Source organism: Eumetopias jubatus, unplaced genomic scaffold, assembly GCF_037043125.1.
Source record: "Eumetopias jubatus isolate StellerSeaLion01/CBP00866 unplaced genomic scaffold, mEumJub1_p1.0 scaffold_13, whole genome shotgun sequence".
Classification (NCBI taxonomy): Eukaryota; Metazoa; Chordata; class Mammalia; order Carnivora; family Otariidae; genus Eumetopias; species Eumetopias jubatus.
Window position 1 is genome coordinate 6794777 of NW_028274819.1, and position 24302 is coordinate 6819078.

General features: G+C 48.7%; 2 protein-coding genes across 6 annotated transcripts; one reads left to right on the forward strand and one right to left on the reverse strand.

Annotated features, from left to right (window-relative positions):
• The first annotated feature begins 4660 nt into the window (after positions 1-4660).
• On the forward strand, positions 4661-7332 carry RNASEH2C (ribonuclease H2 subunit C). Of its 2 annotated transcripts, none has more exons than XM_088017403.1 (4): positions 4661-4897; positions 5085-5275; positions 5359-5486; positions 7199-7332. In XM_088017403.1, the coding sequence occupies exons 1-4, from the start codon at positions 4726-4728 to the stop codon at positions 7302-7304; spliced, it is 597 nt and encodes a 198-aa protein (XP_087873529.1). In that variant the 5' UTR covers positions 4661-4725; the 3' UTR covers positions 7305-7332. The 2 variants fall into 2 exon arrangements, with proteins under 2 accessions (XP_087873529.1, XP_027974024.1); XM_028118223.1 differs by lacking the exon at positions 7199-7332 and adding an exon at positions 5781-5921 and having other exon boundaries at positions 4663-4897; positions 5359-5478.
• On the reverse strand, positions 6225-13728 carry KAT5 (lysine acetyltransferase 5). 4 transcript variants are annotated; one of them, XM_028118220.2, is made up of 14 exons: positions 13564-13728; positions 13398-13464; positions 13004-13072; positions 12776-12912; positions 12336-12491; positions 12172-12246; positions 11992-12066; positions 11071-11319; positions 10904-10993; positions 9160-9300; positions 8985-9078; positions 6868-7027; positions 6662-6743; positions 6225-6567 (listed from the first exon to the last, which is right to left on the reverse strand). In XM_028118220.2, the coding sequence occupies exons 1-14, from the start codon at positions 13573-13575 to the stop codon at positions 6433-6435; spliced, it is 1542 nt and encodes a 513-aa protein (XP_027974021.1). In that variant the 5' UTR covers positions 13576-13728; the 3' UTR covers positions 6225-6432. The 4 variants fall into 4 exon arrangements, with proteins under 4 accessions (XP_027974021.1, XP_027974023.1, XP_027974020.1 ...); XM_028118222.2 differs by lacking the exon at positions 12336-12491 and having other exon boundaries at positions 13564-13725; XM_028118219.2 differs by having other exon boundaries at positions 13398-13575.
• Positions 13729-24302: the final 10574 nt, after the last annotated feature.

A 24302-nucleotide genomic window follows, 5' to 3' on the forward strand; every position in this document is an offset into this window, starting at 1 on the left:
TAACAATAAACATGTGAGGTGATGGATGTGTTAATTAACTGGATGGGAGGAACCCAATGTATCAAATCATCATAATGTAAAATTTAGAAATAATACCGTGATAAATCTGAAAAAGATAAAAATCTATTTAAAAATGAACAACAATAAAAAAAAATTAATAACCCTCCAAAAAGGAAAACATTGGGCCAGTTGGTTCCCCTGGTGAATTCTAGTGGTGAAAACTCATTTAAGAAAGAACAATAAAAATTCTCTATAATCTCTTCCAGAAAATAGAAGCAGAGGTAATACTTTCAAACTCGTTCTATGAGGTCAGCATCACCCTAGCGCCAAAACCAGATAAAGACATTACAAGAAAAGAAAGCTACAGATCAATATTGCTCATGAACACAGGTGTAAAAATCCTCAACAAAATATCAGGAAATTGAATTCAATGTACGTAAAGTTAGGCTACTAATTTAAAAGAATAGACAATGTTACCAATGTTTACTTTTAAAAACAGTAAGTAAATTATATATATCTGCAGTGGAATACATCATAAGGAAAAGGGAAACTATAAAAATAAATGATTAAACTGTGTTTGTTAATTATTGTTAGTTGTGGTGTTGTTATTTTTCTTCCAAGACTGTTGCGTATATAGTGGGGAACCAAGTGGATGAGAGCTGGCATTTTTCAGTGCAGGAGAAAAAAAGGATACAAATGTACAAGCAATGAGGTTAGTAATGCTCTGTCCTCCGAGAGGTAACAGTAGGATCTCATGATGTATTTTCCCTTTAAAAGAGAAATCTACATATTTCCTAGCTTTGTCCACTGAAAACATCTAGAAACTGAAAACATCCACTAAAAACATCTAGAAACAATCTAGTGGCAATGAGCACATCTAGTTTCACATTGGTTTCGTAAATACAATTTCCTAGTAAGAAAACCAGGGATCCTTGGAGAAATGGATGATTCAAGTCGGGGGCAGGAAAAAAAAATGTACAAGCAATGAGGTATAAGATGAGCCAGGAACGTCTTGTGATTCTGGAAAACAAAAAAACTATAAAAGACTAAAAAAAGGTCGCATAAAAAGACTCATGGGCTAACTTGAAGAGGCTTTCATTGGCAAGATGGGACAATGTGGGGATTGATAAGAATAATAAGCACAGGGCACCTGGGTGGCTCAGCCGGTTAAGCGCCCGACTCTTGGTTTTGGCTCAGGTCCTGATCTCAGGGTTATGAGATCCAGCCCCGCATCTGGCTCCGTGCTCAGCGTAGTCTGCTTAAGACTCTCTCCCTCTGCCTTTCCCCTTCTCTCTAGAATAAATAAATAAATCTTTTTTAAAAAGAATAATAACCACAATTAGCTAAATTATATCAAAATGTTAAAAATCTATTTAATAATAATTTTTTAAAAGAGTCATAGTTGGAGCATTCCAGGGAAACAACTTATTTTAAAAAATGGAAATAAAAGGAAAGCATCAAGCATTTATTTTGCTTTTCTTAAACTCACTGTACCAAGGGGCAACCAGATAGTTGATGAGGGGGAGTTGTCTTTATAGAAGTATTATAGACAGTGAAAGAAGAATAGTGGACTTAGGGGGACCTGGGTGGCTCAGATGGTTACATGTCTGCCTTTGGCTCAGGTCCTGATCTCCAGGTCCTGAGATCGAGTCCCATGTCGGGCTCCCAGCTCAGCGGGGAGTCTGCTTCTCCCTCTCCCTCTGTCTTTCCCCCTGCTTATTCTCTCTCTCTCAAATGAATAAATACAAAATCTTAAAAAAATAAAAAGAAGAATGGTGGACTTAGAATATCAGCTTTTTGTAACCCCTAATGAATGAAAGGATCTAGGTAGTGATCATCTATGACAGCTAACCTCACAAAAAAGGGACATGAGGTATCCCGACAGAAGAAGATGCCACCCCCTCAAAATAATCTTGCCTCCTCCCCCCAGAGAATCTGATGACACTTCTAGATCTTACTACTAATTTGCAGGAAATATAGGACAGATGACCATGACCCTAGGAACACAATCAGTAGAATCCAGACTGTGGGAAAGTTGCAAAACCAAAAATATAAAAATAAAATCCAACATCTACTCCTGCATTAAAAAACAGTTAGTAGGGGCCCCTGGGTGGCTCAGTCTTTAAGCGTCTGCCTTCAGCTCGGGTCATGATCCCAGGGTCCTGGGATCGAGCCCCGCATCGGGCTCCCTGCTCAGCGGGAAGCCTGCATCTCCCTCTCCCACTCCCTCTGCTTGTGTTCCCTCCCTCACTGTCTCTCCGTCAAATAAATAAATAAAATCTTTAAAAAAAAAAAGTTGGTAGTATAGGTTTAACCAGACATGTGTAACAAATCGAAAGGCAGCTTCATGATTATTGGTGAAATAGCAAAGAATTCCCATGAAAATTTCAGGAAAAAGAAAATGATGTCCACTGATATTAGTAACGTGTGAGATTGTTCTGAAAGTGCTAGAAAATGCTACAAATTACACAATACAACGAAGAGGCAAAGTTATCATTGTTTGGAAGTGGAAGGACTTAATTCTGGAAGACCCAAGAAAATAAACTGAAAACTCTTAGAAATAACAGAAGAATTCAGTATCTATCTGGTTTAAGAACTAATGTGTGAGAATCAACAGCTTCCCTGAAAACTGTGTCTGCAGACCAAATCCAGCTCACTTCTTGTTTTTGCAAATGAAGTTTTTCTGGAAGACAGCCATGCTTATTTATTTACATATTGTTTATAGCTGTTTTTATGCTACAATGACAAAGCTGAGTAATTGTGACAGAGATCATATGTGAGATTTGCCAACCTCTGCTTTAATAAAAAAAGAGTTAAAAATAAAATGGAAAATGGGGCACCTGGGTGGCCCCGTTGATTAAGCCACCGACTCTTGATGTTGGCTCAGGTCATGATCTAAGGGTTATGAGATCAAGCCAGGCATCAGTTTCTGTGCTCAGCTCGGGGTCTGCTTGTCCCTCTCCCTCTGCTCCTCCTGTTGCTCTCTCTCTCATAAATAAAATCTTTTTTAAAAAATCTCTCTCTCCCTCTCCCTCTGCCCCTCCCCACTCCTCCATCTCTAAAAAAACTGTAATAATATAAAATGGAAAAAATCTAATTTATAACAGAAACAAATAAAAGCTATCTAGGAATACACTTAAAATATGTAACAACTATTATATACAAAGAAAACTTCACAATTGCACAGACATGAAAGAAGATGTGAATAAATGGTATTATGTATCTTTTTCTTGATAGAAACTAAATAAAGCAAGACTCTTTGATGTTAATACCCTCCAGCCAAAGACTGCCAGGAATACATCTATAGTTGAATAAATGGGTTTATTACTCTTACACTGTTGGGCATCTCAGTAACGGTATTTAAGAAGGGTTTATAGGATTTGGGCTTGTGCTAGGTGATTTGGGGAGGGTTTAAGAAAGCCATAGTTTTGGGGCACGTGGGTGGCTCAGTTGTTAAGCGTCTGCCTTCCGCTCAGGTCATGATCCCAGGGTCCTGGAATCGAGCCCCTGATCGGGCTCCTGCTTGGTGGGAAGCCTGCCTCTCCCTCTCCCATTGCCCCTGCTTATGTTCCCTCTCTCACTGTGTCTCTCTCCGCCAAATAAAAAAAAAAAAAAAAAAAAAGAAAGCCATAGTTTTTCTCTGGATTGGATACTGTCAGGAAGTGAGAGTATTTCTAGGATGGGATATGTTAACAAATCTTACCTAGACAAAAGCTAAAGCTGTAATTGGTAAAGTTCACTTATATTACCCAAGATGGAGGGATGTTTCATCATTTTTGTGGTTTGGACAATGTTCCTGTCTTTGTTGGTGTTCACATGATTATAGAATGATCTTGTTTTTGTCTTGATCCTGCACGTCACATAGTGACTTGTCTGATGTTGATGTTCTGTGAAATTGTTCATTTTTTTTTAAGATTTTATTTATTTATTTGACAGAGAGAGACACAGCGAGAGAGGGAACACAAGCAGGAGGTGTGGGAGGGGGAGAAGCAGGCTCCTGCAGAGCAGGGAGCCCGATGCGGGGCTCGATCCCAGGACCCTGGGAACATGACCTGAGCCGAAGGCAGCCGCTTAACCGACTGAGCCACCCAGGCGCCCTGAAATTGTTCATTTTTAACAGAACACCACGCACAGCACCTGGAGGTCTAGAGGTGTGTTTCACTTTCTCAAATCTATAAATTAAATGCAATTGTAATCTTAATCGCCAGTTTTGCATGTGTTTGTTTTATGAAAGAACTTGACAAAACATATCTAACTTGGGTATCTGAACAAATAAACATTAGAGAGGACTTAAGAAACCAAAAAAGAAAAGTACTGCGAAAGCAAAAAAGACATAAGAAGAAAAGATTGATAAATCTGCTACAAAAAAATAAAAGTCACGGTTTGGAAAACAAGACGCAAACTCAGATAAAATATCTTCAACTCATTTGAGGAAGGGTTGATGTTCCCGTAAAACAAACAAGCAACTCTCCCTACGAATAATATAAAAAGAGTTCTTTTCGGAATAGTTTTAATTTTTTACAATAAGAACGTACCACCGAAAAACATTTTCAAGAAAAAAAGACTGGGACTTGAACACAGAGAGACGGGGCTCACAGAGGCTCCGAGGAGCCTCAGGGAAGGACTACGCCTCCCAGGGGCCTCTGCGCTGATCGTCCCCGGCCTCCCGACAGGCTCCGCGCACTTTCCGCGCCAGCTTTGGCCTTAGCCAGCGAGCGGCGGAGGATGGAAAGCAGCGACGAGGCGGCGGTCGAGAAGTGCCGCGTCCACTTGCGCCCCGGCACGCTGCGCGACGCCGCCCGCGCCACGCTGCACCTTCTGCCCTGCGAGGTTCTGGTTAACGGGCCCGCCCCGGTGGAGCGCTTCTTCACCCCAGCCATCCGGCAGGGTACCGATGGTGAGTGCTCAGCTCCGGACTACGGCTCCCGGCAGCCCCCGCGCCCACGCCGCGCTCTCCTCGGCGAGGAGCGGCGCGAGGGCTCCTGGGGATGGTGGTCCAGCGGAGGTGTGGGGAGGGCCCCAAGGTCTTGCCCCGCAAGGCCGGAATCGGGCCCTCGCCGAGACCCTGCGCCTACCTCCTCCAGGACTCGAAGTGTCGTTTCGGGGCCGCAGACTACGGGGCGAGGAGGTGGTGGTGCCGCCCGGCCTCGAGGGATACGTGATGGTGATGGAAGAGAAGGGAGAGGTGGTGGGGAAGGACTTCTCGGAGGGTTCGTCGAACCTGCGAGAGGAGCAGGAGCCGGCGGCACCCCCAGAGGCGCTGGAGCGGGACTTTGTGAGCACGGGGGGGGGGTAAGGGCTGGAGGGGGGTGCGGGCGGCAGCGGCGGCCCCGATGTTGAGCCGGGCCCCTTCCTCAGGACCGATTTATCGGAGCCACCGCCAGTTTCAGCCGCTTCACGCTGTGGGGCCTGGAGACCATCCCCGGTCCGGATGCCAAAGTGCGCGGGGCCCTCACCTGGCCCGGTCTGGCTGCAGCGGTGAGTAGGTGGTGGGCCTTCACTCTTCCAGGCCCCATCCATTAGTTACCCTGTGATTTCACGGTTATTCCCTGGGTTACCCAGAATCTTGCCCGAGTGGATTTGGGGCTTCGGGGCTGGGGTGTACAATAGGGCAGATGGAGCTTGGGTCTGAATGGAGGATTAGACTGGTCAGGAGCATGTGGCTTCCCCACCTCAGACCTGTCTGGGAGGGGCTCACTCTGAGTAGCTTGGTCCCTCCGAGAGTGTGTGGGCTACCCAGTCACTGTGTGTCAAAAATCCAGTAGTGACTCCTGTTGCAGATTCACGCACAGGTGCCTGAGGACTGAGAACTGGAACTTGACATTGAAAGCCACCGGTCCCTCCACCCCAATAAACCAGCTCTTCGTTCTGGAACCACTGACTGATTCCATCACCCCCGAATAAACACGCTCTTCACAGCACCTGTGAGTCTGTGGGCACCTTGGGAGTCCCAAAGTTGGCACTGCCCCTTCTCCCACAAGAAACTTCCATGGCTCTGGCCTATAGAAACAATTTATTGCCAAGGGGCAGTGAGGGCAAGAGAGGCCAGAACTTTGCAGCCAGTACCCACCCCCCCAACTCCTATTTTACAAAAGAAATTTTTACAGCCACTGGCCCTCTGTCCAGCGTGCGCCCCCCGCCCACCCCCCACCCCCTGGTCCCCCCCATCGCACTATACACAGCTGCCTGGCTCCGTAGAGTCCCTGGTTCATAGCAGGCCCAGACCTGCAGCCAGCTGACCTTGGAGCTGACCTGAGCCCTGAGCTCACCTCGGTGCTAGGCACCAGCCAGGCCCTACCAGGCCTGTCCTCTCCTTATGGAGCTGTCCTCAGCCCCACCTCCCTTGGTGTGCCTCTTGGGGGCCCCGATAGGGGTGGGATGTGCTGTCAGCCCCAGTTCTGCTTTGTTGCCACTGCTACGGACAGTGTCTGGTCACCACTTTCCCCTCTTGCTCCAGTCCTTGGGAGTGAAGTGCAGACACTTGGAGTCGATTCGAAGGAGCCGCTTGAGCATAGCTCTTTCATGTCCATCCACGATGTCCTCCGACAGTGTGAGGATATACTGGCCCTGGATGGGAGATGGGGCCAGGGCGAGTCAGCCCACGCAGGGCCCGCACTCTGCAGCCCTACACACACCTGTCTCCCCCTGCCTGCCTCCCTACCTTGTAGTAGTTGATGAGGTTGAGGTACTGTAGAGTGGAAATGACATCCTCCTTCTTGATGCTGGTGATTTCACTGATCTCGCTGTGGGAGGGCAAAGATCAGGTCCTCTGGAAGCCTTCATCTCCGCCCCAAGCCCCCAGGAACCCCAGGAGTGAGGATGGACCATGCCATGCACCCCCAGGGTAGGAGGTAGGGCCAGGCTCACTTGATGGTGATCTGTGGCCTCTCCCCGCTCTCTGACTTCAGCCCCATCAGGATTTCCAGGATGGTCTGGGACCAGTAGCTCCGGTAGGACAGGAGGCCAAGGTCTGAGAGGGGCTTCTCAGGGGTTCCCGTTTTCCCTTCCACTTTGGAGAGTTCATAGCCTACAGCAAGGGAGCAGGAAGGGGTGGGTAAGCGATCACACCTCTGTGCAACCAACGTTTCAGAATATGAGTTAGAGAAGTAAACTGCCTGGTTTTCATTTCGGCCCCACCGTGTGGGAGTCTGTGCCCTGGCACATGGGGCTTGTCTGCTGCGTGTGTTTCCTCAAAAAGAACTATGGAGCATTCATTCTTCATCTCTGTGCTGTGGAGGGTTCTGAGAGCAGCTATAATCCACCTGGAGGAGTACTCAGGCGCCAGGGGAGTGCAGAGAAAATGACACGAAAGGCAAGTGCCTCTGATTTTCATCATTCCAGACTCTGCCTGGGTCTGTGAGAAGGCAGGCAGACCCCCACGTGCGGTCTAGGCCTGAGAATGTTTGGATTTGCAGTCAAATCAGTCCCCCTAGCTGTGACCCAAGGAGCATCAGCTGCTCCAGGACCAGGCTGCCCCAACTAGGTGTTGACAGGAACCAAAGAGAGAGGCACCAATGCACTTCCCAGGTCAGAAGGCGGCCATTCCTCACAGATAACTGACCTCTCCAGGGGTTCTCTCTCTCTGCTCCGCTCTCCTCTACCCTGACTTCTGGCCGCTGGCAGACAGTTCCCAGTGAGCCCCTCAGGCCCTGCGAAACCTTATATAGCTTTGTGTCTTTTGGTAGAGTCTTCATTCTCTCCCTCAGGGTCCTGGGGTGTCTCCCATTACCTCTAGAAGCCCTTCTTCTCCCTCAGTCATAACTATGTTGGGTCACGGACCTTTCTGCCCACCCCTCCCAATCTTTACCAGCCAACCTGGCCCAGTCTCCTGCGACTTCCACCAAGCAGCCTGGCTGGGAGCAGGACAGAGAAGCTGCTGCTTTAGAGAAAGGCAGCACGGAAGGGGAAGGGGGCACGGCTGGGTTCCCACTCAGCTTTGCTGGGCCCACCAGTGCGTGTGGGAGTCCTGACAGATCAGCTGGAGGCCACACACTCGCCTCAGCAGGGAGCTCCCGGCCCCTCCCGGGCAAATATCTACCTGCCCTCAAGGACTGCCTGCAATGGGCACTTCTTCTGGTATACCTGTACGCTCCTGCGGGGCAGGACTGAGCATATCACACTGGTGACCTTGCCCATATCCTGTCTCCACTGAGGTCTGAGCTTCCAAACTTAGATTCATTTTAAGTATCTGCCCATTCTACCAAGCTGGGGGCTTCCTGAGGATGGGACTCCACCTCGGCCTCATTCTATTAATAAAATTCCTCAAATGGACCATGACCTGGATCAAATCAAGCCTCTATGTCTTCACCCAAGAGTTCAGGCTCACTCCTGTCTCTCAGGTCAGAACTTGATTATCCCAAGGGTTCCGTTAAGTGGTGAGTTGAATGGAGTGGGGTAAGCTGCTGGGAAGCAGAAGGGGGCCTTGCAGTTGGAGGACACAGAAGAGTTCATGTACGAAGGGGCAGAGTCGCTCGTGGGCTTCATGAGACGGACCTGCCCGAATCCAAGGAGCAGAGGCTAAAATCATATGAGTCAGTGCTTCTTGCTTTTGCTGAATTAACAGCATTTTAAACATCCACTGTGTGCAAGGCTCAGGCCACAACTAGGGAAACGAAGCACTGGTCCTCACTCAGGAATTTGTATGATGGCCCAGAACCAGACAGATGAGCAACAGGGGCTCACCTGGCTTCTGCCCAGGGCCCTCGGTGGGAGCATAGGAGTCAGACTGGGAAAAGTTGGGTGGTGCTTAGAACCTTAGCCAAGGAAGAATGAGGGGCTGAAAACCTAGCCCACACGAGCAGGGTGGTCACCCTGAGCAGGGAGAAAACCTTGGGAGAGTCCCAGCTTTCTGGCCAGCTCACGTGGTGGTAGGGCTGACAATCACAGCAACCCAGCATGCTATTATGGGGGAGGTGCGATGGCAGCACCGGCCCCGGGCCTGGGCCTGCAGGTGCCGGCCCCCGGCCCAGCGCGCAGGTACTCACTGAACTCGATCAGCAGCTTGCCATAGCCCCGGCGCTGGTAGGGAGGCAGGGTCAGGATGCATGCCACATTGTAGTCTTCTGTGGATTCCTTTTCCTGGAAGACGGGAGTGGTGGGTGAGTGAGGAGGGGACACGGCTCGGGGCAGGGCTGAGAGAGGGTCCAGGTGAGTGCTCACCTTGGAGAAGTAGCCCACGATGTGGAAGCCCTTGCAGTCATACTCTGTCATGACATAGAAGAGGAAGGGGTCTGTGTCATAGTACAATGTCTTGTGGTCGAGGAAACACTTGGCCAAGAGACACAGGTTCTGGGAGTAACTCTGCAAAGGAAAAGGCCTGTCACCACTCTGGGTACCCTGTCTTAAATGTGGCCGTTATTGTGGTTTCTTTACCGGAGGCTGATACGAGACGAGCCTTCCTCCCTGGGGCCTGACCCATTCTCTCAGTCAGGCTGTCCCTGCCACACAGGCAGAGCTACTTCTCGGTGTTAAGGAGCTGGTGTACCAGCTCCAGGATAGCGTCTGACCAGCAGCCTTGCTGGGGAGCTGGGGCAGCTTCACCCGTTCCCCGCACCTCCACCTAACTCCTGCCGGGGGGTTGGGGGGGGGGCTTCCACTGCCCTCTGCTGTAGCAACAACCGTCAACACATTGTGGCATGTCTCCAGGAAGACAGACTCTGCCAAGATTTAGGAGAGCAGCTCTACCCTGGTGACAGTCTAAGGATCAGCATGTCAAAAACCACAACAGTCTCCCGCCTACAGTCACACCTACTGGAGACTGATTTCCTGTCCTACAACGGAGAAAAGGTATTCTGAAATTGAAAGTAACAGCCTTAGGGGCGCCTGGGTGGCTCAGTTGGTTAAGCATCTGCCTTTGGCTCAAGTCATGATCCTGGGGTCCTGGGATTGGGCCCAGCGTCAGGCTCCTGGCTCAGCAAGGGGCCTGCTTCTCCCTCTCCCTCTGCGTGCTGCTCCCCGTTTGTGCATGCGCTCTGTCAAATAAATAAAATCTTAAAAAAAAAAAAAATGAAAGAAAAAAGAGAAAGTAACAGCCATAGGGGTCACCCCAGCAAAATGATTAATCTTGCCGCTTTGCTTTACCTCTATACATATGTTCTCCTACACATCAGACATGGCTTTTTAACCAGCCTGCTAGGCCCTGCCATCTGGATGCCTAAGTCCACACTTAATAACAGGGCAGTGGTGAAAGCAGCAGTATCTCCCTCAAGCTTCCTCAGCACCCAGGCCAGAGCGCTCCCCTCGGTTCAGGATGCCTCCCTCTCCCTCACTGCCCTCCATGCCCCAGGGGCGGTCTCACAGTCTTAGCTGAATGCATCTACATTATTCCCTTCTTCCTCCCTGCAGCCACAGACTAAGGCAGCTTTGAAGCCCAAAACCTGCAGTGACCCCTGCTCTTCCCCCAACTGATCTTCTTCTCACCAGCTGAGCTCTTGTCTCTTGGAACCGCCTCACCTCCCCCTCTCTGCCTTTAAGCCAGAATGATCTTTACCTTTCACACCATCTGTACATCCATGCCTGCCCTTCAGAACCCCACTGCGTGGGATCCCCTTATCCACCTTATCCTTCATGTCAAGGATCAAAGATCACCTCCTCTGGGAAGCTTTGTGGGCCATCTCCAGGTCCTCATAACCCACCCTTTGTTTCATGACACTTAACCCTGGGATCTGAGTGGATGTTGGCAAATCTGTTTTTTCTGTGGACTGTGAACTCAGAGATTTTGTCTAATTACTGATCATCTTTATACCTCCCATTACCTGCCTTACGGCAGGAACTCAACAAAAATGGGATGAACTAATCTGCGGGCCAGACTGCTCAGTGTTTTCCTGAACAGGGAAGAGCTGTTCATTTCATTTCCCCCAGACCACCAGTGCCGATGACTCCCCACTGCCCCTCAGCCACAGACCTTGTTCTTACGGCCGTCAATCTCAAAGAAAGAGATGGTGCCCTTGCGGTAAATCTCATTGCCCGGAGGATGTCGCAGGTCACACTTGGTCTGAGGAAGAAAAGAGGATCAGAGGCAAGGGCAGGGTGGGGGGTGGTAGGAAAGCAGCCCCCTGGGGCCCCTCATACCAAGTGACGCTGCAGACACTTGAGGCTCCGGCCGTATTTGAGGCAGAACTCACAGAGGTAGAGGACGGGCAATGTGGTGAGCTCCTGTGGGTACGGAGAGAAGTACCATGGCTTCAGGCGGTGCCGGCCCAGCTCGATGCACTCAATGTTCTTCATCCGGGTGACAATGTCGTCGTGGCTCCGGTCAGACACCAAGCTGCCAGTCATGCGTGGCGCTGACGGTATTCCATCTGAGCTGTCCTGGGAGTCCTGTCCAGGGCCAGTGGAAAATACCAGGTTACAGGAGACAGCTCAAGCAGGACACCTGACAGCTCGCATAACCCTTCCATAGCTTTTCTTGTTTGAGCCTAACCACCACCCTATGGTGGGGCGGGGGGGGGCTGGTACTGTATTATATCCCCCGCTTTCCAAATAAAGAAAAGGAAACTAGGAAAGTTCTCAATTGCAGTTTGAAAAAGATCACCCAATGACTGACCTGAACCAGCTCTACCTGGTTCCTAATCCTACCAACAACCATCACTGCCTACCACCGCTTGTTTATTTAAAAAAAAATTTTTTTTATTAAAGATTTAATTTACTTATTCATCAGACAGCAAAGCAGACAGAGAGAGAAGCAAGCTCCCTACTGAGCAAGGAGCCCAACGCAAGACTTGATCCCAGGACCCTGGGATCATTCCCTGAGACGAAGGCAGATGCTTAACTGACTGAGCCACCCAGGCATCCCTAGTTTATTTAATTTTTAATAATCTCTACACCCAAGGTGGGGCTCGAACTCACAACCCCGAGATCGAGAGTGGCACGCTCTTCCGACTGAGCCAGCCAGGTGCCCCTTCTTGTTTATTTTTAAACCAATCACTGAACTCTCCATCCTGCCTATGTTCCCTCCCCTTTTCACCCAGCTTCCCTTCTCCCCAGACCTACCTCGTCAGTGCCCAAGCAATTTGATTTTCGCTTCCGTCCTGGCTGAGCTGCCACTGCCCTACGGGCTGATCCATTCTGCAGGTAAAGTGGTGAGAACAGAAGGGAGGGTGGTGAAGGGAGCCTGAAAGCGGCTGCCAGAGGGGAAACAACAGGAAGAAGAAAAGGGTTTGGGGGACTCACCTGGGGAAAAACTGAGGCTGGGGCTGTCTCGCTGGGCACTGGAGTTGCTGGTGAAACCACCTCCACCTTCCGTTTCTGCAGAGAGAAACCAAGAAAGGTGGGTCAGAAGGTAGGGAAGGTGGGACCTCAGAGGAAAGCAAGGTCCCTGGAATTGCTGAGGGTACCGTTGAGCGGTGGTTGGGCTGCAGGCAGGAGCTGGAGGAGAGCGGCTGGTCAGGCTCGCCACCGGGAATGGCCTCCCGCTCCTTGGGCAGGTTGAAGCGGAGTGTGATCTGGACCGGGATTGGCAAGGTCTTCCCGCTGGCCTGGGCGGAGGCCGGCTGTAGAGATAGGTCCAGGGTCTTCCTCTGGGGTGGGGATGGTGGTGGGATGGGAAAGGGGAGCAGGGGCCCCTCAACGTGGAGTAATCAAGCCCCACCCTCTGCCCTCTCAAGGACATAGGAATAGCTACTGGACTCTGGAAGCTACAATTTGGCCCCCATCCTTTGCAAGCTGAAGCCAGAGTGGAAGGGTGCAGCCTTCTACCCATCCAAAAGCCCCTGAGGCCAAGAGATGAGAAAAGTAGGAGGCAGGAGAGAAAAGGTGAAGCAGGGGACCTACTCACCACCTCTCTCTCTGGAGAGCCGGGGCGAGACCCAGGAAGTCCGTTCTTGGTGGGAGTCTTGGCCTCTTTCTTGGGGAACTGAATCTTCTTTAGGTCCAGCCGCTCGTGGGTCACCCATTCATCCAGGCGTTTGTTGACTGCAGCAGTGGGGATGGCTCAGGAAGGAATGCCAGAGGCTGTCTCCCAACCCCACCCTGCAGCCCTACCTCACCCCAGCCCAGGACTCACAGTCAATGTAATGGACGTAGAAAAGCTTGCGACCACTGATGTCCTTCACGCTCAGGATCTCGGCCAGGGCTGTGGGAACAACACAGGCAGGAGCCTTAGTTGAGCCAGGCGATGAGAATCCACCCTCCTGAGACCTGATCTCCACCCCCAGGCCGGATCCCTAAGCCCCAGCACTTGGAAGCTTTCGCCCAAACCCCCTGTAGTCACCAAGTGCCGCCCCCTCTCCAAGCCCCGCCCTGTTCTTCGGTGCGGCAGAAAGCCATGCCCCTCGGGGGGTATCTGCGCCCCGCCCGCCCCAGGATTATAGAGGCCCCACCCCCTCCCGAGGGTTCGGTTGGCTCCCTCCCGCCCCTCGCCCTCAGGTTCCTTAGCCCCGCCCCCCGACGTCACTCACGCCACTCATCTTCGTTGTCCTGGTTCCGCCGAAGCACGGGCAGGCGGCAGCCCTCGATTATCTCCCCCTGGGGAGACAGCGCGGCGCCAGGGTCGGCTACTGGGGGGCCTCGGGTTCTACCCACCTCCCCTGGCTCCCTCCGCCCCGCCCCGGGCACCGGACTCACCACCTCCGCCATCTTCCCTCCCTCCACTGCCACTTCCGGCCCCTCTGGGAGACGTCACTTCCGGGACTGAACGCGCTGTAGGCCCGCGTCTCCTGAAGCCGCTCTAGAAGAAGATTTTTGAGAGACACCGCTGCCCAGCTGGAAGCAGGCAGCCGTGCTTTTTGGCTGGCGGGAGAGTGGGGTGTTTTAAATTTCTGTCCGAGTCCTGGGCGGAATCCCCGAAAGGCGCGCAATGATTGGAGGAAAGCTGAGTCCGTCACGTGACGCCCACCGGGTGCGACGCCGGTCACGTGGCTACGGCGCGGGTCACGCGGGACCAGGTTTGTGCTTGGAGGACGGCCGGGATCGGGCGTCGTCGCCAGGAGGAACTGCGCGTGCTTGGCGCCGGGGCCGCGGTGGGGGGGACTGGGGGAGACTGGGAGGCTGGAGAAGTGGGCGGGACTGCGAACCGTCGTTATGCCTGGCGGGTTTGTGGACTTCCTTCCTTGGGGATGGGGATGCAGATGCTTCGGCTTGTTTTGTATATTAGGTTTCTCAAAAAATAATATTCATGCATGCATTCAGCAGACATTTAGTGATCCTCTAGCATGTGCCAGGCATTATTCTAGGAGCCTGTAATACATTAGTGAATATGGTAAAGGAGCCTGACCTCATGGAGCTTACAGCCTTGTGGGTTGGGAGGAAAAAGAGAGGTATAGATAACAAGTGTATTTAAATTTAAATTATTTAGTATATAAAAAAGTGATACGTATTATGAGAACACCCCCCCCCAAAAAAGTGCAAGCCAAAGGAGATGGGTAAGGAGGTTGCAGTTTTAAGTAGAGTACTCGGGGCAAGCCTGGCTGTAAGTCTATTATTTGAGCAAAGCTTTAGAGGGGTGAAGGAATGAGCCAAGCAGATATCTGGGAGGAAACTCTCCCCCCAAAACAGACCACGATAAAGGGGAGAAAAGTATGATCTCAGATCATCAGAAGAAAATGTTTACGGTGAACATTTTGGTTGATTGTCTTGTAGAACAGGGGTGGGCAAACTGGCCTATGGGCTAAATCCAACCCTCTGCTCGTTTTCCTACAGCCAATGGGATGGTTTTTATATTTGTTAATGGCGGGAAAACATCAAAAGAAGAATATTTTGTGATACATGAAAATTAGGAGATTCGAATACTCATTTATGTTTTATCTATGAGATAGATAAGACTGAATAATTGTGCCTGGGATATGGTCCACAAAACCTAAAATATTTACTGCCTGGCCCCTTACAGAAAATGTTTGCCAGCTTCTGCTTTATAGACTATTGTGTTGTCTGTTCAATTCAAAAGTAGGTTCTTGATTGTGTATATTGTGCTGTTCCCAGTTCATTTGCTTAGCAACATAAATTGAACACTTGCCACTAAATGCTCTGTAGCAGTACTTTAATGGCTACATTGTGTTTTGTTGTTTAGATGCATTTTAGCTGCCATTACCAATTTCCTGTTGTTGAATATTCCAAGTTATTTCCGATTTTCCCCTATTACAAACAGTGCTGCAAGCATCCTTCTTTATATGTACAACTTTCTAGATATTCATCCCAGCATGATTTGCGCAGAAGATATAAATGGGGTAATGATTTTATCTGCCTTTTGGAAATATCACCCTGCTGGCACTGTCCTTGGATTGAAGGAGGTAAAACCAGAACAGGACAAATTGGAAGACTGTCAAAATTGGCCATTCGCTGATAACAGTCAATAAATCAATAAATGTTTATCCAGGGCCTGCTATGTATCACAGTTAGCACTAGTTCAGTCCCTGCTGCCTTGTCAGAGTCACAAGCAACCCATGTTAATCCCATGGCTGCTTCTTAATCCTCTTGGCAGTGGCATTTGGCGTGGTTGGTCATTGTCCCGTCCTTGAAACACTCTTGTCCTTGTTTCCAGGATACCAGACCCTCCTGGTTCTTATCCAACTTCCGTGGCTGCTCCTTATCTCCTTTGCTGGTTCCTCTTCCTGTCCATGACCGCTAAATGTTCACGGGCCCCAGGTTCAGCCCTGGATTTCATGTCTGTTGCCACACTCTCCCTTCAAGATCCCCTGCAGGCTTGTGGCTTTAAATACCATTCATGTGCTGAGGTTTCTCAAATTCATATCTTCAGCTTAGATCTCTCCCCCCAACTCAGCCCTCACTGCCCGTTCAGCATCTCTACCTGGTTGTCTAGAGATCATGTCCAAAACCAAACTCCTGGTCTTCCTTCCCAACTGTCTCCTTCCACTATCTTTCTTGTCTCTGTCAGTGATGCTTTATCCATCCAGTTTCTCAGACCAAAATCCTTGAAGTCATCCGATTTTCCTCTCACAGTCAGTCAGCAGACACTCTAGGCTCTATCATTTCTCTCTGCCTTCACCACTACCACATGCATGCTACCACCATCTTCTCCCAGAACTATTGCAATAGCCTCATCCACAGGAAAAAGAGGGATCATTCAAAAATATTAATTCACACCCGGGCGCCTCGCTGGCTCAGTCAGTTAAGCATCTGACTCAGGTCATGATCTCAGGGTCCTGGGATCTAGCCCCTAGTCAGGGAATCTGCTTCTCCCTTTGCCTCTCTTCCCACTTGCGCACATGCACACACGCTCTCTCTCTAATAAATTAATTTAAAATATATATATATATATAAAATTCACACCATGTCACCCTGATGATCAAAATCCACCAGTGGTTTGTCACTCAGAGTAAAACTCAAAATCCCTGTATAAATCCATTCCCATTACCACTCTGCTGCTTCTTCTGCTGTTCCCTCACTATGTTCTAGCCACAATGGCCTCCCCATGTTTCCAGGACATAGCAGGAAGTTCCTTTCTCTGGTCCTTTGCTCTTTCCTACCTGCAACATTTTCTCCCCATTTATCCACCTGGCTCAGTCTCTCACCTCATGCAAGCCTTTGCTCAAAGGTCACCTTCTCAGTGAGGCCACCTCTTACCTCCCCAGTTAAGCCTGCCATCCCCCACCCACCTCATCACCCTCCTCCTTTGCTTGTTGTCCTATATAGCCTTGATCACCAGCTGTCGAATCATGTTTTTCTTACTCACTTGTTAACTATCTTTTCTTCACGAGAATGTAAGATCCATGAACACAGTATTTATATTGTTTTGTCCAGTGCTGTTTTCCCACCTTCTAGAATAGTGCCTGAATCATAGTAGGCATTCGGTTAAAAACTGTCAAATGGATTAAGCACATGGTCTCCCCAGGGAGCCAGAGATGTGAACTGATATTTACTGCAGAGAGTGATTGGTCTGGTGAGATGGGAAGGAAAGCTAGGGCTCAAAGGAGGCAGATCCACAGAGGGATCCCAGAGCATCTGATATATGGCCTACAGTTTAGAGGATGAGTAAGTGTTGGCCAGAGAAAGGATTTGGGGATATTCCAGGAAGTGAGGACAGCAGCAACAAAGAGAGTAAAAAAGGAGAAAAGAAACAGCTCGTGAACAGCGCATCAGGCATTCAAAAACATTAATTGAGCACCAACTGTGTGCCACACTGTGCCGGAGCAACTTGAGTGAAAACAGAGGAGATCCCTATTCAAGGGGGATGGACAAGAGCAGTTCACAAAACAAAACGAAAATAATCCCGGTGGAGGTTGGTAAGTGTCCATGATAAAGCAGTGTGATCTGGCCAAGAGTGAGGCCCGGCCAGTGTGGGCCTCTCTAAGGGCTGTCAGTCAGGATTTCTACCACCCAGAGTCTCACTGTGCCCTGCTTCCAACTGGTTCAGTGAGGAAATGTCTTGGTCCATGTGGCCCAAAGGCATGCAGGGCTTGAGGATGGCTTCACTGTCAGTGTCCTCAACAACGAAACTTCCGTCTTCCCACTCCAGCCTCCTCATGGTTACCTTCCTCCAACATCAAGGTGGGCTCCTCTCACCATCGAAGGACAGCAGCCCCAGCTGTAGGGCCTACCTGTGTCCAAGGCCATGCCCAAGGAGAAAAATGTCTTACCCAGCTATGGAAGGAAAGTCCTAGGCTTCCCTCAACGTGAACCATCTTAGGGCTCTGCCTCAGCCAATGCCTCTGGCCAGGGGGATGGAATTACACTGGTTTAGACAAACCAGGGTCCATCCATCCAAGCAGCACAGCAGCTGCAGCTGGGAGAGGATAGAAGGGCTGTTGAGGCAGCCAGGATGGCCCCTGCAGGAGATGACATGTGACCTGAGACCTGAATGAGGAGACAGATGAGTGGATAAAGAAGACAGGGTACAAACACACAATGGAATATGACTCAGCCAGAGAAGGAATGAAATCTTGCCATTTGCCACAATGTGGATGGAGCTAGGGAGTATAATGCTAGGCGAAATCAGTCAGAAAAAGACAAATACCGTATGATTGCACTCAGATGTGGAATTTAAGAAAGAAAACAAATGAACAAACAAAAAGAGACGGACAAAAACACCGACTCTTAAATACAGAGAATAAACTGGTGGTTACCAGAGGGGAGGGGGGATAGAGGTGGGGGGGTGAAGAGCACACTTATCACAATGAACACTGAGGCATGTACAGAGTTTCTGAATCACTATATACCTGATGCTAATCTGACATTGTAGGTTAACTATACTGGAATTAAAATTGTAAAAACGAGGAAGGACAGCCATAGAAGATCCGGAGGAGGCTTGTTTCAAGCAGCAGGAATGGCAAGTAAGGAGGTCAAGTTCAGTGTTCTCCAGGAAGGAGAAGCCCGTGTGAATAGGAGGGATGGTGATCTAGGAGTCAGAGAGCTGGCAGGGCCCAATCACAGAGCCTTTTATGGCACATGTATGAGGAAATCAGGTTTGGCTTTAAGTGCCATGGGAAGCCATTGAAGAATTTGAAACAAGAAAAATAAGGTATCTGATTGAAGTTTTAAAAGATGACTGAGGGGGCGCCTGGGTGGCTCAGTTGGTTGGACAACTGCTTTTGGCTAAGGTCATGAGCCTGGAGTCCTGGGGTCCCGAGTCCTGCATCGGGCTCCCTGCTGAGCAGAGAGTCTGCTTCCTCCTCTGACCTTCCCCCATCTGGTGCTGTCTCTCACCCTCTCTCTCTCTCTCAAATAAATAAAATATTTAAAAAATGTATTAAAAAAAAAGACTGAGGGAATGAAGGTTGCTGGGGACACGATGCACAAGTAGCAGCCTGAGTACAGCTGGCTCTTACTGCCATGGAGGCAGGGACTGAAGGTGCCTGCAGACTGAGGTGTGGCCAAAAGCATGGTAGAGAAGGCCATGCCTGGCAGGGACCCGAAGACAGGGGCCTCAGTCCTGTTGGGGGCTTGTGGTTCTCCACCCAGGCCCCAAATCTCTGGGGGTCTCAGATCCTGCAGGAGGAGGATCCTTATGCCAAGAACTCATCTCTTCAGAGGAAATGAACATGGACTTGTGTTTTCCAAAAGCGTGCACTGTAGTTATGCCTCATGAGATCCCAGTCCACTGAAAGGCTTGCTGAACTCAAAGTGGCGGTAAAGGCTGCTTGGCACAGGATCCTAGGCTGAAGGCTTAGGTCTGGGAATCACCAGTGTAGACAGGAGCAAGGCCAAGAAAATGCCCACTGGACTGAGTAGTTCAGGAGGGGCTCTTTGCTGAGGTGGTGGTAAGTGAAAGCTAGATTGTAAAGGGGTTGAGGAAGAGGAAGCAGCAGACACCCCTTTAGGGTAGTTTGAGCTTGAAATGTTGGAGAAGCTTAAATGAAAAATGGAAGAAAATTATATAAAACAAACAACTATGAAATGTGGGGCTGAGCCTAGGTGGCTCAATTGGTTAAGCGACCGAGTCTTGATTTCAGCTCAAGTCATGATCTCAGGGTCATGAGATCAAGCCCCGCATAGGGCTCCACGCTGGGCATGGAGCCTGCTTAAGATTCTCTCCCCCCCCCCCGCCCCGCGTCGTGTGCATGCGCACACTTGCTCTCTCCAAAAAAACAAAAAACGAACAAAAAAACAAATACACTATGAGTTTTTGTTTATTTTTTTGTAAGGAAGATAGTGGTTGGGGGGGAACCAGAGGGGGCTGTAAGGACGAGAAAGGAAGTTTCTTTAAGACATGCATCAGTTGGACACTCTTGGTTGTAAATAACAGAAAACCAGGAATAAATTGGTTGAATAAACTGAGCTTCTTACCTCCTTGGAGGTAGAGCAGCCCCAAGACTGCTTAACCCAGTAGCTCAAAGATGGCACCATCACCCCTAGGGTCTCTCCAGACCACCAACTCAGTGGGTTGGCTTTGTTCTCTAGGGGATTCCCCTTAAGGTGGTAGGATGCCTACGGTAGCCACTGAGCCACGGACTTTTGCTTTTACACCAAGCATTTCCATGCAGGAATTCCTTCTCAGCATTTCTCAGGAAATGTGTTTTTCTGAATCCTGAGCAGGGCCAATTTCATGGGTGTGTGGACCTGTGCTGTTACGTAGGGCCCAGAGCTTAGAAGGGTCCTGCACTTAGTTTAATGTTCTGTTGACATCTTGAAAATTCTTAATAACTTTTATACAAGGGCACCACAAATTGTGTGCCTGGTCATGATCCATCAAAAAATCAGGAAAAACGGCACGCCTGAGTGTCTTAGTCAGTTAAGCGTCTAACTCTTGATTTCGGCTCAGGTCATGATCTCATGAGAGATCTTGTGAGATTGAGCCCCACATCATGCTGGCATGGAGCCTGTTTGAAGATTCTCTCTTTCTCCCTCTCCCTCTGCCCCTCCCACCCCCCAAAATCAGGAAAAAGTCTTATAATTCTCCTACAGTGGTTAAAGCTTAGCAGTCAACATGGGCACATTAATGCTTAATGGGCAGTCATTAACCCACTGATGCCAAGTCAACAGCAAATGCAGAAATAGGAGTACAAGAGGGAGAAGTCACCATGATGAAATTAGTTTCACTTATAGTTGCTTCCATGTTGCAAGTATGGGCTCGTGGCCCTGTCTCTGCTAACAGTGAGGCATTCTTTTTTTTGTTTGTTTGTTTTAATTCTGGTAAAATATACGTAACATAAAATTTAACATTTTAACCATTTTTAAGTGTACAGTTCAATGGTATTAAGTATATTTACGTTTTTGTGCAACCATCACCACCATCCATCTCCAGAATATTTTCCTCATCCCCAATAATCCCCTATTACCCAATAACTCCCCATTCCCCCCCCTCCCCAGCCTCTCATAACCACTATTCTACTTTCTCTCTCTAAGAATTTAACTGCTCTTGGTAACTCATGTAAGTGGAATCATATGGTATCTGTCTTTTTGCATCTGGTTTACTTCACTTAGAATAATGTTTTTAAGATTCATCCATGTTGTAGCAGGTGTCAGAATTTCATTCCTTTTTAAGGCTGAATAACTTTCCATTACATGGATAGACCACATCGGTGAATCATTCCTGCAACTTACATACTAATAAGTCTATATGCAGAGTATCCTTCATACAAATCCTATGAATGGTGTTCCAAGAGCTAATACCTTTTGGAAGTAAAATAAGTCCTTAAATTTGTCATTTTGACATGGGGTTCCATGTAGTACTGCACATCCTGCTAGGAGATCCAAATGTTACATTATTCAAATACCACCCAATAATGTTCACTGGAATATTCCAGCATTTAAGTATCAGCTGTAGGTGGGGCACCCAGCTGGCTCAGTTGGTAGAGTGTACAACTCTTGATCCCTGGGTCCTATTTGAGCCCCATGTTGGGTACAGAACCTGCTTAAAATAAAATTAAAGATTAAAAGATATGTATATTAGCTGTAGGCTACAGTTCCTTGCAAAAACTTCAAGGGGAGAAATGCAAAGAGATAAAGAAGCAACAGCAAAGCCAAAATCAGAACAAGCAGATAAAAGGTTCTCCCTGTTAAAAAAGGGAAATGGGGGGGTGCCTGGGTGGCTCAGTCGTTAAGCTTCTGCCTTCGGCTCAGGTCATGATCCCAGGATCCTGGGATCGAGCCCCGCATCGGGCTCCCTGCTCAGGGGGAGCCTGCTTCTCCCTCTCCCACTCCCTCTGCTATGTTGTCTCTCGCACTGTGTCTCTCTCTGTCAAATACATAAAACCTTAAAAAAAAAAAAAAAGGAAATTGACTTATATGAAGGATATATGCCCAAGTTGAAGTTGCTTGCGGACGCCCTTTCAACGATTTGATCAAGGTCAATGTAAAATGAAAGAGAGGTTTTTACATCTAGAATATTTGTCAAAAAAATAATTGTCAAGACTATCAAGTAGGCCAATTAATGCTTTGTATGGTTTTTTTTAAAAGATTTTATTTATTTATTTGAGAGAGAGAGAGAGCACAGAGGGAGAGGGAGAGGCATGCTCCCTGCTGAGCAGAGAGCCCCACGCGGGGCTCGATTCCAGGACCCTGAGATCAGGACCCGAGCCGAAGGCAGATGCTCAACTGACTGAGCCACCCCCAGTGCCCCAATGCTTTGTATGTTTTACATTTTCATTTTAAGAAGTGGTAACTTCTAAATATTAAATACTTGTCATATTTAATTCTCAGTAATTGGCTTTTAATTGGCATTGAACTTGTTTCCCTTTTTCTAAGATTTTATTTGAGAGAGAGCACGTGCATGCCTGCACACAAAGAGGGGAGGGGCAAAGGGAGAGAGAGAGACTCCCCACTGAGCAGGGAGTCTGACATGGGGCTCCATTTCAGGACCCTGAGATCATGATCTGAGCCAAAGGACGCCTAACCGACTGAGCCACCCAGGTGTCCCTAAATAAATTTTTTCTTTTTTAAAGGAAATGAAGAGTTCCTGGGTGGCTCAGTCAGTTAAGTGTCTGCCTTCAGCTCAGGTCATAATCCTGGGGTCCTGAGATCAAGTCCTGCATTGGGCTCCTTGATCATCGGGGAGCCTGTTTCTCCCTCTGCTGCTCCCCCTGCTTGTGTGCACTCTCTCGGACAAATAAAATCTCTTAAAATTTTTTATTTATTTATTTATTTTAAAGAAAGAGATTGCATGAGAAAGAAGGGCAGAGGGAGAGGGAGAGAGAATCTCAAGCAGACTCTGTGCTGAGCGTGGAGCCCAGTTCGGGGCTCCATCCTATGACCTTGAAATCACAACCTGAGCCAAAACCAAGAGTTGGATGCTTAACTGATGTGCCACCCAGAGGCCCTTCATTTCCCTTCTTTTAATCTTTTCTCTCTTCAAATGTCTGAATCAGATGGAGATTATTTTTAGTTGTCATTGACATATACAGTCTTGTGATATATTGGTTCATAATGATAAATCTTTCAATTATTATATCTTTTTTACAGAAAGCTCTGAATCTTTTAGTCTATTACAGGAAATGATTCAGTGTTTCTGTTCAATCATTTTTATTTAAAAATATATAAAATATTGGGGCATCTGGGTGCCTCAGTTGGTTAAGTGTCTGCCGTTGGCTTGGGTCATGATCCTGGGGTCCTGGGATTGAGCCCCACATCGGGCTTCCTGCTTGGCAGGGAGCCTGCTTCTCCCTCTCCCACTCCCCCTGCTTGTGGTCCCTCTCTCGCTGTCTCTCTCTCTGTCAAATAAATAAAATCTTAAAAAAATAAAAATATATAAAATATTGTGAAAGATACAGAATGACTTGTGGGTTTGGCAGGATCATACATGGGAAGGGAGGAGTACATAGGTGAGAGAAAGAAAGGAGAGGGGGGTGGGAAGAGAGAGAGGCCCCCTAGAGGCTAGAGATAGGCAAGGGTTGTTGCCTCTCACAGGAGGTCCAGGACACTTCCCTTCCCACCTGGAGTCCTTCCTCTGACCTTTCTCTGCTCTTCCTCTTTGCCCCCTCGATAGTGTGATAATGCTTTCTCAGCTCAGATGACTCTTCCTCTGGACCTCATGGCCCAGGTTGCTTGTCATCTGGTGACATGTCTCTTTCCCTCCCCACCTTCCCAAACTCAGGCTCTTTGAGGCCAGGGACATTTCTGTGTTGTCTGTCCCTATTTCCCCAATGCCTGCAAAAAGGAGGCTCTCAATGAACATTTGCTGGAGAAATGAATCTGACCCCACAATTACCCTCAAATGGGGTTAGGTGCTGTACCCCTTTGACAGGTAAACCATGAACGAAGCCATAGGACCAAGGATTAGCTGAGACATCATTTGAACACAGACACTACCTTCCAATCCTCTGTCCAACCCACTGCCAGCCCTGCTAGGAAACCCAGAGCAAATGGGGCAGGGACCCCGGGAGCACAGACCCCACCTCAGCAGAGAGTCTCGGGGAGTTGTCTGTGTGGCTACAACAGTGGCTGCTGGGCAGGAGATCCTTTAAGTATTGTCTGTCATCTTAAAGTTCATGTGAGATTTTCTTACCCTAACTGAACAAGTTGGACTTTCGTTGTTGTTATTAGGAAGCATTTATCTGGTGCTTGCTCCATTTGTCCTAATAAACACACTTTTGCATGTCAGGTGGTCTTCTGAGCCATAAGGTTGACTTGGGCTCTGCCTAGAACCCTCTTGAAGATGGAGGGTTCAGGAATGCTTTTCAAAAGTTTTATTTCACCTCATGGGTGCTTGGGTAGCTTAGTCAGGTAAGCGTTCAACTCTTGGTTTTGGCTCAGGTCGTGATCTCAGGATCCTGGGATCAAGTCTTGCATCGGGCTCCACACCCAGCATGGAGTCGGCTTGGGGTTCTCTCTCCCCTCTCCCTCTGCCCCTCCCCCCTGCGCTCGCTCACACGTGTGCTTTCTCTCTCTCTTCCAAATACATAAACTAATTTTTAAAAAATTTTTATTTATTTATTTGACACAGAGAGAGCGAGCGAGATCACAGGTGGGGGGGG

Bases quoted from the DNA above. Each gene is read 5' to 3' on its own strand.
- RNASEH2C (XM_088017403.1), top strand. From the start codon at position 4,726: ATGGAAAGCAGCGACGAGGCGGCGGTCGAGAAGTGCCGCGTCCACTTG. The intron at 5,276-5,358 runs GTGAGCACGGGG...CCCCTTCCTCAG, and splicing joins AGGCGCTGGAGCGGGACTTT to GACCGATTTATCGGAGCCAC. The intron at 5,487-7,198 runs GTGGTGGGCCTT...TTCCTCAAAAAG, and splicing joins CTGGCTGCAGCGGTGAGTAG to AACTATGGAGCATTCATTCT.
- KAT5 (XM_028118219.2), bottom strand. From the start codon at position 13,575: ATGGCGGAGGTGGTGAGTCCGGTGCCCGGGGCGGGGCGGAGGGAGCCA. The intron at 9,301-10,903 runs GTCTGTGGCTGA...TTTCCTTTGCAG, and splicing joins TTGACGGCCGTAAGAACAAG to AGTTACTCCCAGAACCTGTG. The intron at 6,744-6,867 runs GTGAGCCTGGCC...GCCCTCCCACAG, and splicing joins AGGCCACAGATCACCATCAA to CGAGATCAGTGAAATCACCA.